This window comes from Phalacrocorax aristotelis, chromosome 5 (genome assembly GCF_949628215.1).
Source record: "Phalacrocorax aristotelis chromosome 5, bGulAri2.1, whole genome shotgun sequence".
Lineage (NCBI taxonomy): Eukaryota > Metazoa > Chordata > Aves > Suliformes > Phalacrocoracidae > Phalacrocorax > Phalacrocorax aristotelis.
In genome coordinates this window covers 50,601,583-50,613,289 of record NC_134280.1, presented here as the reverse complement: position 1 = coordinate 50,613,289, position 11,707 = coordinate 50,601,583, and the positions used below count along the sequence as shown (strand labels likewise).

The following is an 11,707-nucleotide window of genomic DNA, read 5'->3' as shown; positions in this document are numbered from 1 at the left end:
CATTCCATTGACACTGTAGTGCAACCTCAGCCAAGTTAACAGGGAGAAAAGAGCAGAAATTCTTATCGATACTACTACCGGTTTTTGAGACACACAGACAAAGGCAGGGAGCCAATCGGCAAGGCAGAATTTTCAGGTAATTGCTTTTCAGGACACTATCCCACCTCAAAGCTGGTTCAAACAGGAACGCCGATCAGCCACAGAGAATTTTTCCTGTTAGCATCTTCTGTGCTGGGGAACAGGGATTTTCCAAGGTAGCTTCTGACTCTTCAGTGAAAAAGCCTAGCAGTAGAAAACCAATTCTCAAAAAGTAACTGGTCAAAATATAGCAATCTCCATGTCTTCCCATTAGGGTAACTCTGTGCTTTTGGTCGGTAGAAAGACCAAGAGTCACATTACACTGAGAGCAGACTGCTCTTGCTTTTCACCTTTGTTCCTCCTTCCAGAGCATGTTCCCTGAGGGTAGGGCTGGAAGTACTTTCTCCCTAATCAGTTATAAAGAGAACAGCAACTCCAAAAATATAATAGTTCATCCTATTTAGTGGCATCACCGCTATGAAAGATGTTTAATTTATTAACAGATTGTATCCAGTTCAGACAAGAAATACCTATTTTTCTCCATTGAAGAGAGAAGGCAGTACATCTGATGTGGCCCTGGGACTGCACAGGCTGCATTTTGCAGGGTTAAATCCCTAAAGAGCTGTAGCAGGACATTCCCCCCACCCGCCCCAGGCCTGAACATTCCGATTTTTGTCTTCTATAAAGGGCTGGAGGAGAGGCAGGGATACACCCTGGGCTATACCCATTACCCACTGAATCGCCTCAAAGTGGCAGCTGAGGCTAAACTGTCTGGCCAGAGAAGTGACTTCCCTTTGAAAGTAAAAGGTTGTTTTGTTATGGGATTATTTTTTGTGGGTTTTTTTTAAAACTCTTATACCAAAAAGTCATATTTTCACTAGTTAATAGCAGGTCCTTCCACCTGTGGCTTGTGAGGCAATGTGAACACTAAGACAAGAATTCAAGGTGGAAGTAAAACCCAGCAGTTTCAAGAAACTGCTCAAGCACAAGTTGTATTTACAAATCAGCTGAAAGGAGGATTAATCACAGTAGTTTTAAACTGCCTTTATGAAAAACAAATCAGATTAACTTCAAAATAGTTATGGTCAAATAACTATAAATGTAGTTAAATATTTTGTAAAGTCTTGTGACCATGGCTTCACAAGACAATATCCCATTACAGGAGCGCCAATACATTTTAAAGAGCTGCTTTGTCAGCTTAAGTCAGCTTTAACATTCAGTGACTACGAAAAGACTGGGCTCCAGTTCCTGTTTGTCTGCTGCAAGTTCTCAAAGAAAACATGAAGAACTTGCCTTTAACAGGCAGATCTATAAAAAAAAAATCATACTAGGAAGAGACGAAGCACTGCTTTCCGCTCATTGGTTTTGACATCCCCATGTCCCCACTAAGCCTACCACACACCTGGAGGAATCCCACCCTCTTTCAAACAAATTTACATTATAAAAGGCACAAGACTGAAAGCAAAGCGTGCTGTTTCCGGGCCTTTCCTTCACCTCACCGTCAGAAACCACTGTAGTAATGCTGTAGTACCACCAGCAGTTCTGGGACTAACCTGACAAAGTCTTGCCAGGGAATTTCGTAGCTTAGTTTCCTCTCAATTTGTTTAACAAGAACCATCTCAACTCTAAGAAAAGGGCTTCACCTCTGATGCAACCTTTTATTTCAATTAGTGCTACTGTGACTGAGTTTCCTTCCCTTTTTGGTGCTGAGAAGCATGAAATGCAACGGATGAGTCTGAGGACAGTCCCCATGGACTTCCTGAGAACCCAGACTTACCCTTGGAATACAAGCAAGGCTTCCAACAGAATCAAGACACCAATTACATATCACTCCTTTCCAGCTAGCTGCAAAGCATAATTCTAAACTGTTCGTTCCTCCTATACCACTCCCCCCTGGGGTTTGCCATGTGCAGCAGTACCTTCAGTAGCCTGCAGACATTACCTGGCTATTCCTACCACAAATACTTCTAGTGTGCCAGTAAAACTCAATATATGCCGGTAACTTTTACCTTTGGTTTTAGGGTAGTTAATAGGACAGATACCATAAAGTGCTTAAACCTAAACCTTTTCCCACGTCTAGAACTATAGATTTCAAACTGATCTTCAGTCTACTTCTCATCACTTTAATGCCCTTTCTTCCCCACGCTTTCTATTAGTGTTCAGTTAGCCAATAAATGCTAAAGACATACTTAAGTAGAAGGTATATCCCACAGCATTGAGCCTAAAGCTTAAAATTAGTCTGCCTTTGAAGGTAAGCAAGAAAGTAATTCCACCATAACAGTCAGAAACAGAGTATCAACTATGATGTTTAAGTGCTTTATATTTATTATGAAGTATTAATAATTGAATGCATGGAAAATGATTCTCTACCAGAGAATGATAGCTTTTACAAGTTATGCTATACAGGACATGAAATGCTGCATTTTTTCAGCTGCTTGAAACAATATTTGCTATACAAGTGAAAAAGCGTAGACTTAGAAGTTTATTATTTATAATACAGTGTGTTAGAAAGCACAAACAACATTCAAAATAAACAAGCTCCCAAAAATCTAAAGATTTCTTTAGATGACATGTACACAGATTATACTCAAGTTTCAATATACACATCATTGTTCCCCACAAAATGCTCCATTTCACTGGATTGCTGGGACATGAAAGTTGAAGGTGCAAGAAAAGCACCTCCTAATCCATGTAAGCATTGGATGGACAGAACAGCAATCTGCTGAAGTGTTCTCCGCAGTCTTTGGCTCTACTATTTCACAGCCATATACTGTGGCAACACAAGAAGAGAGATGGGCTCCAGTTACGAGTATTGTCAATGCCAAGCCAGTTACCTGGGGAGTTGCTAGAGCAATTCAAGGCATTCTTCCCAAGTGCTGCCAGCTCACAGAAACCCCTGTGCAGGACACAGCATTTTAAGAGACAACCAGGCTGGGCTAAAGCATGTTCTTGAAGGACATGGTATGAACAGTTCAAGACAAACTCCTCCAGAATGTCCAGTTAAAAGTTCATTCATACTTCACTTCACAGGCACACCAGCTTACAAGAGAAACATTCATGTGTTTGTAGCCAACACCTTAAAGCCTACTGCGCTTCAGTGTGTTTAGTTGCTTTCTGGTTAAAGTGGTGTAACAGATCAGCAGCTTTGAAGATAGTGTTCATGGGGCATGTTGAACCTAATCTCACAGTATGATTTTAAGACTACTTCACAGTTTAACAGTTGTCTCCTTCACTTTTCCTTCTCATTAAGAGGCAGCACCTACAATGAATCATTTTTTACAACTGTTTCGCTTACAACATAAACTGTAATGCCAACACCCCCCCAGAAAATGTACTCACAGTAACACTGTTTGCTCTGATGCACGTGGTATTGACATGTAATTGTAAGCTTCTCCCATAATATAAAATACCTCCTAGATCAAAGAGATTTAAAGATATTGCACTGTTGTATTTTACTTTTGCCTCCTAATCTCATTCCAAGTATTTACGAAACTGTAAACAAGTCATTTCTATACAGTCTTCAGTACTGTACACCTGTGTTCCAAGGAACTGGAATTCAGTGACACCTTCATTAGAGATACAGTAGCCTAAGCACAGTGTAAGTTCTGTCCAGCTGCCCTCTTCATACAGTAACCCTCAGGCCACTCCTCCACATTCACACCTTCAGCTTCCTCTTCTGATCAAAGTAGGCGTCAAATCTGGATAATGCATATTCCTGGAGAAATAAGGGACATTCAGTACTTAACATAGTAAATACAGCTGAGCTTTCTTATTTGGGATGGGGAAGCATAATGAAGGTATTAACTGTATTACCTTCCTAATCCATCATCCCAATGCATTAATTAGCTCTATTTGGGAAGGATAATCTCTCCAGATGTATTCTGGCCTCTTAATGTTTCCTCCAATCTTATTTCAACTCTTAACACTATTAGCTGCTGCCAGCATGTCAGAGAAAAACAGGAACTAAACAGGTCAGGATCTCACTAAAAAGGATGGTTTCTGCCACACTTCTTACAGGATAGTCAGTGTACCTGAAAGTTACATCACAGCACACTAAACATGTACAAAGAGTTAGACTGACCTGCTTCTCAGGTACAAGCTACCTGGCATTGGTATTGTTGCACACTGAATATCAACATGTAGTTACATGTGCACTTTGACTAAATTTCCAAATTCATGCTTATTGCATACTAGCTTCCATGACAAGAGGCACAGGATCTCACTGCAGAAGAGTACTTCACTGCATGGTGAGGCCTCATCCCACTCCAAGGCCTGACACCTAAGGCTATAGTGTCCCTGCCTAACAATGGGAAAAATTTCTAAGTTTTTATGACCTTATACGTTCTTTACATTCATAAGGAAAGAGCACAAACTAGTAACACATTGATTTTAAAGTTTTACTCCACTTAAAAGATATTAGTCTCTGTGAGAGGCCATTTCATTTACTTTCTGATTATGCACTACAGATTACTTGGAGTATACATTTTTAGTTACATGAAACTACGATTAATTAACTTACCAGGTAACCAAACTCAATGGATGAGATCTTGGCCTGTATAATAGACCACAGGCCCCAGAAGAAGTGCGATGCAAGGGCAAACCTGAAATTACAAGGCTGTGTTTATTGAAAGATCCAGCTAAGTCACAACACCTAATTTGAATATCCTGTTAGAATAGTATTCCCTAGTTTGGGGATGTCCACATCTTTTCTTCAAGTAAGACGTCATGAAAATAATTCCGTTACTCCGTTTCCCATGGAGTAGTATTTTGTTTATTCCACTCAGTGTATCCCACACATCTAAAGATTACAATGGACAGATTTTTCTTTACCACATACAAATCTTAGAATCTCTCTTGGCTGAAGTTTCTCCAGCCAGTAAGGTGTACAAGTATAGGCACCACAGTGGAAGTTTCAAGATACAGCTGTGAAAGACAAGTTACCTGTTAACTTCTATTAACACCACTTCTTCTAGTTTGGACTTCTCTTCATTGCTCAGATTTTCAAAGCCATCATGGAATGCAGACAGGTAACTGGAGATAAAATGAAGCTGGAAGGCAAGTTAACAGAGTTACGACTGTCTCAGACATATTTGCTTGTTTAGGAACTAGACAGGCCTTTGAATAAGTTGTCATTTTTCTTAACATTGCCAGTGCTGGATTAGCTTCAAGATTAATTGTGGTTCTACTAAGTGCTTGGAAGACTTGTTTAAGAAAAGCTATAACATGAGGCCAAGAGACAACATTTTGCTGCTGCCAACTAATTTCACAGCCGCAGTGCACAACTACTGGACTTTTTATGGCAGATACCTACATGGCACATAGTAAATATTCTATCCTGAATAACTATTATGAAGTTTGTTATTTTTAAAGCAAAGGTAGTCAGGATTACAGAAAGTGTTATATTTAAGGGAGTCACGGAGGAAAGATCTTAAGACAGAGTATGCCCAAAACAGAATTGGAAAAAGAGTTGAGGTTTGAAGACTGTGGACACTGGCATTTTATTAATGATGTCTTATGTGCCTACCTGTTGCTTCTTTGAAGGATATTTAAGAACACTAGCTTTGAAGAATGGGTACTTCTCATATGTGTAATCATACATCCATTCACAGAAGTGATTTCCAATGTCAAATCCTCTGAAGAGATATAAAGACAGAGTGCCTCAATATTTGCATACTAGCTATCTTAAGCAAATCTAAAATCAAGTTTAAAAGCACAAGGCTACTTGGAACTTACAGCAGTTTTGCTGAAGGAGATAGAGGACGACTAAAATACAACTTTTTGCAAGTTATTAAAATCAATTAGTAAAGATGGGCAGTTAAGAATGAAAGCTACCAGCTACAAAAAAATACTAGACTTTGCTACCAAGTTTTATGCCAATGGAGCCAGTTAAAATACTTGAGAAAGCTATTTGAAAGGACTGAAGGAAAAAAAAACCACAAAAGCAAACCTGCCCTGCACACCTAGGTACACATGATCTACCCTTCTCCTCATCTCCCTACCAGAAAGAAATTTTGACATGCAAGCAAGAAGCCTTTTGTGCATAAACAAGCCCTCTAGTCTGGACAACCAAGGAGCTCCAACAACTTTGACTCTGCTGTATGCCTACACTCAACACTGTCAGGACCAGAGCTGCTTTGACTAGTTGTATTTGCTGTCCACCACTAAAAGCAGAACACAATTCACTAGAACAGACAGAAAATCAGTAGTGCAGCACTTGCTCACTATAAAGAGCATGTACAAAGTAATACACTTTCCTGCTGAATATGAAATAAAGCAATTTACCGGTAATTATAGCTGCTGTATTCGAAGTCAATGAGCATCAGCTTTTGGTTTTTTGAATTCTCTCTGCCTTCCAGAAGCAAGACATTACCTAAAAATTTTAAGATAATACAGCATATTCAGTAAACTCCTAGGAAAATTACAGAAAAGCAATACTCTCTTCAGAAACATTGTTCAGATAATCCCAGATATCCCCTACATCTGCACGGAACGATAGGAAAAGCCAAGTTCACTAGTTGCATACCAGCTCATTGAAAGTTGAGATAAATACTATAAACCTTGTAAAGCTGAATACAAAGTTTTCTTCTGCACAGGCAGAGGCAGATTTGTTCTCACAAGGGTCCTGCTTCTCCAGTGTTCAGCTTGCAGCTAACTCAGGTGACACTGCCAGCCTCAACAGCCCTTGCTGAATTGTTTCTTTCCACAGCTTGAGATCTAAATTATGCAGCATCTCCCATACCTATATAGCACTATCATTGATCACACAACACTTGGGACAGGAATTGCTTTTCAGCAGCCTGAAAGTCAGACTGATCACTTCGCTATTCTAATATGTGGCATAACCAGTACCTTTAGAAAAGCTCAGCCTTTTCCTTTTATAACAGGGAGATTGCTTTATCTGTCTGTCAATTCATTTTGTCACTATAATTAATCTGAAAGACATCACATCTGCCTCTATCAAGTGCCAACTAGTAAATAAATCTAGAGTGATTGCAATTCCTGCAATAGTTTGTCCCCTTGCCACAGGTATATCTGCTCTCTATGCTGCACCCTTGCACCAATAGACCAAGCACAGTATTTTGCTTCCCAACTACACCCCCACCTTGGAAATTTAGATTACGAAGCTTGCCTGCCCTATCATGCTCTGACTCCTCCAGTACTGCATGTTGCCACACCAGCACTTAGACTTCCAACTGCACCACTATCAAGCTAGCTCTTCAGACCTCAGATCTGTGACTTTTTCCCTTTGTGCTGTCTATGCTTATGTGCCTACCCTCCAGGGCAATTCTCTTCCAGGCCAATTCCTCAGCCTTAGCTAACAAGGCTGGGGCTCCTGAGAACAAAACAGCCCTGCATATGCTCCTAGTATAGCATCCTTCCAGCTCAGCCCAGCTTACCCACTGTACAGGTGTCAGGGAGCACAAACACAGCACACCCAACACCTTCAGCCCTGCCTCCTTTTCACCTCTTTAGAAAACTGGCTCAGAAAAATTATTAATCCCTCCATGACTCCGAGAGACCACGCACTAAAAAAAGGTGGATAAGGTTTTCCTAATGTTTCTCTCCAATACAAGCTGAGAGCTGCCAAGTCTAACTACTCTGGTCTCCATTTTCATCATTCATTGTACTTTTTCAGTATCTTTCTTTTAAAAGGACTGAAGTATATCCTACCCTGTTCATGCATATTGCAGACAGCTAAGACAGGTACAGTCTTAACAGAAAACACCCAAGGCTCCAGTCATCAACTGAGCTATATAAACAGAGCATGGTACATGCTTGGCTTAATCCAGTTACGATATGAGACTTCTCTTAATTAGCCAAAGGGTTGCTGAAGCCAATGCACTTTGCTTTGCAACTGTTACAGAGGGACTGCACAGGCTGCCCTTCTAGGTCAGCCACCAGGGCAGTACCTCAATAGCATGACTACCTCCCAGAAGGAAAACAATGACCAGAAAAGGCTTAATACTACATCATTGAACAAGGTCGTGAAATATTACCAGCTTACCTTCTTGACAGTCGTTGTGGCAAAATACAACTGGGGATGAAGTAGCTTCAAGCATAGCTCTAGAAAACAGCAATAGAGGATCTTGTAAGTAACAAATCACTACGTTCAGTTCCACTTCCATGTAAAGAATAGATTTTGTTGTAAGAATTTGAAGTGCTATTCATTTCTAGCAAGACACTATTTTCTCAAATAGGAGCCCAAGATCAGGACAACAAAGTTCAACTTCACTGATCAGCAAGCCAGATCAGCAATTGATCATATCAATTTGTAGTCGTATGAGACTCCGGTTAGTTACAGAACCAAAACCAATCCCCAAACTGTAAATGAATTCAGGGTATTATACTGTATAATGTGTTTGAACAAGTATACAAATTCATACTAAGACTGTGCAAATTGGAAAATAAACCTACCTTAGATTTTTCATTTCCTGGGGGAGATTGTAACTGAGGAGTTTGTTCAGTTTTCTAGTTCTAGATTCTCTGGTAAATTTAATCCTCAGCACTTGATTTAGATATCTGTTAAAAACAGAGACAATAGTACAGCATTTGTGACAACACGTTAGTCTTCCCACACTGAGATACCATTTAAACTAAAATAAAAAGTTTTAAAAGAAAATGTTACCATTCTTCAAGGTAATTCAAGTTCCTCAAGTAACTATGAAACAGCTTCTGGGCACAGTGAGAGCTTGTGCTCTCAGGCATTGAGGAAAAATGATCTGCTTATCAAAATTTCACCAGGTCACCTTTTTTTTCATACTTCAAAGTATTGCATAACTTACTTTTCCATTGTCCCAAAAAGCCACTTAGGTTCTTTATTAAATGGCATTTTCATGCCATGAAATCTAGCCATCTTCTCAGCTATTTCAGCAGATATGTCAGGTAAGCTCAGCTCTTCAGTACTTAGTTTCCTGCTCTGTAATAAAACATAGTATTCTTAAAATACAGTTAATTGATTAATTACAAAAGTGTGATTAATTACAAACACTACCATTAGTATAGTATAAGATACTAGCATAGTATTCAAGCAATACAATTTTTTCATCCCAAATGAACTTACAAAATTGCTGTCTTTGGAAAAGCCAAGTTAGCCAGCCTAGCTTACTTGTGACTTAAGTCAATTCTCTTCTAGACCAAGACCTGGGGAATATCACTTCTCACTCTAAGAATATCTTCAAAGTAGATTGGGTATAAATATTTGGCAACATCAAAAGCATCTGCTCTTGTTGCTGTTAAAGGGAAGTGTCACTCCATAGCTTCCAATGCTATGTTTGGTATCTAACAGGCTTTTTATCTTCACTTATTAGTCTCTGCTAGAGCTGAGGAGTTTTTAAGCTATCTCTCCCTGGCAAGAGCTATATTTGGGCTCTCCAACACCCACTATGACTGTATCAAATTACAGCTAGCAATTACTACAGGCTGCCAAGTATTCCATTCCCACATCCCTGCTTTTCTGGGCAGTCCAGAGATCTTCTTGTCATGATCAATTAAAACAGCTAGAAGCAGCCCACTGAGTAATCATGAACAGGACTTACGGGAATGAACTCCTCCAGCCGCCCTTGTGGAAAGATTCCATACAGCTTTGGGCCAAGAGCTCTCTCTGCAAGAATGGCAAACATAACACTTTCCAGAACCATGGCTTCTGCCCCCTACAAAAAAAAAATTAAAGTGTTAGTTGGTGCTTGCACAGATATGAACTTAGGCATGCACAATAGCTCAACTGCTACGAAGTGAGAAATTTAGGGTTAGCTTTAAAAAGACGACTCAACATTTTACTAACCAAGTCTTCCTGATTAATAATAACTCATGGTTAGCATAGGAGCAATACAAATATTTTGTTTTCAAGTTTAAAGCTGGGGAGAAGAGTCTCTATTACTAACAGGTACTGTTGGTGGCCAGGTCAAAGGAAAACTATGCAAAAACCAAAACACCCTCTCCTCCCTAACCTGTGGGAACTCTGCAAACTCATTTCCTGAAGGAGTTTATCCTACTGAAGCACAGGACAGGAACTATAAATATTATCCTTGGCTACTTTAACACACTTTGGAACAGTGCCTCACAAAAGGACATTTTAACTGTGCAAGTGAATGAAGTGAACAATTGAAGTAACCAGTTTTTCATTTAGAATAATGACTTAGGATTTGTTTCTATTAAGCACATTTTAGGTGTTCCCTCTTTTTTTTTTTAAAGAGAATAATTTAAACTCCTGCTAACAAGCATGTGTGTGTTAATAAACATTCTTCCTTTTCTACCTCCAAATATACCCCGAGTTTCAATAACTCCTCTTCAGTGTTTTCCTTATATCAATAAACTCAGTCCATAACAATCATAAGCAGACAGCTTTTTAATACAAAAGTATGAACATTAGTAGAAATATGCCTCAAAAAGACAGTTAAAAATCACTGAAGCATAGCTTTCTTGATGGGTAAGATTAGCTGAAAGTAAATGCACAAGCCACAGTATAAATCACTACTTGTAGCAATTATGTTAACCAGAATCCAACTGTATTCAAATCCTAGAGGTCTGCTAAGCCTCTGCCTACTTTTGAGCAACTCGCCTCAAAGCGTGACCCATTACACTTAAAAGCATAAGAACTAAGCACAAAATTAGGAAAACTCTCAGCTATTTCAGACCACAGAGCCTTTTGCATTACTATCGTCACTAAAGTCTCAGACAGCAAATAACTCTTTCTATACAAGTTCCACTCCTGAGTACGCTCCAGGCAGTTCCGTTGATGAATAATTTTTATTACTGGCCCACACTATTATTCTGGCATCTTCTCAAGAAATTCTAGCATTTCATATTGAAGTGTAGGAAAGACTCATGTAACTATGTTCTGAAGCATTAACCTCATTAAAAAGTAAGAGTCATCAAGAATATCAGTTGAGAGTTTAAGACGATTTGTATACGAATGTATTGCATCCATGTCCTCCACTGTTTTTTCCATCTCATCAATGCAGAACTAGTGCACCAAAACTATGTACTTTTAACCATCTCACATGCCCTCACCACCACAGATACAAACTTTTCAGTTCAATTCTGAAGCCTAATGCCAAGCACCAAAAAGCAAACTAGATACAGGTTACTGCATGTCTACTTCATTATTAGCCCACGTTGAATTTGTCTGAGCCTGGTACAACACCAGGGTATTTTAAAAGTCCAGTTACAGCAATCCTATTGGTTGCTCCCATCAAGATGTCAGCTTCTTGTTTTCACATCTTACCAAAAAAATACTCACGATACTTGGACAACAGCAAGTGCCAAAGCAATGTTCTTCATTATCTGTGCCTTACTGCATCAGAAGTGACAACCAGAAACAATGACATTTCCAGTTACTCAACAGTGCACTTCTGGGTTACTTCTGCCACATCTGCATAGCTCTAGTCCCTTAAGACATGCTTAAAAATTTAGAACCTTCAAATAATCCACGACTACACAATTGCAAGTTTGTAAACTTCTGTGTCAGCCATGTTAACAAGGATGGCTGCATCTCCATGAAAGATCTGCTTCAAGATTAAAAAGTACAGGCAAATATTACCTAAAAGCTGCAGTATAAGAATATTCAAGTTTGAGTGCTCTGGTTCCTGACTCTTAAAACACAAAAAAGTTTAGAGCACCAAAGGAACTT

At 39.4% G+C, this 11,707-nt stretch overlaps 1 protein-coding gene across 3 annotated transcripts in view; it reads right to left on the bottom strand.

The window, feature by feature from the left end:
* Positions 1-2,380: 2,380 nt before the first annotated feature.
* CHKA (choline kinase alpha) overlaps positions 2,381-11,707 on the bottom strand; it is a 23,003-nt gene continuing 13,676 nt past the window's right edge. For all 3 annotated transcript variants that reach the window (XM_075094430.1, XM_075094428.1, XM_075094431.1), the window contains 9 exons: positions 9,615-9,728; positions 8,862-8,995; positions 8,494-8,598; positions 8,084-8,142; positions 6,361-6,448; positions 5,603-5,711; positions 5,020-5,126; positions 4,598-4,679; positions 2,381-3,793 (listed from right to left, as the gene is read on the bottom strand). In XM_075094430.1, the coding sequence (XP_074950531.1) occupies positions 3,734-3,793; positions 4,598-4,679; positions 5,020-5,126; positions 5,603-5,711; positions 6,361-6,448; positions 8,084-8,142; positions 8,494-8,598; positions 8,862-8,995; positions 9,615-9,728 (858 nt within the window). In that variant the 3' untranslated portion in view covers positions 2,381-3,733. The remainder of the gene's footprint in view (positions 3,794-4,597; positions 4,680-5,019; positions 5,127-5,602; positions 5,712-6,360; positions 6,449-8,083; positions 8,143-8,493; positions 8,599-8,861; positions 8,996-9,614; positions 9,729-11,707) is intronic.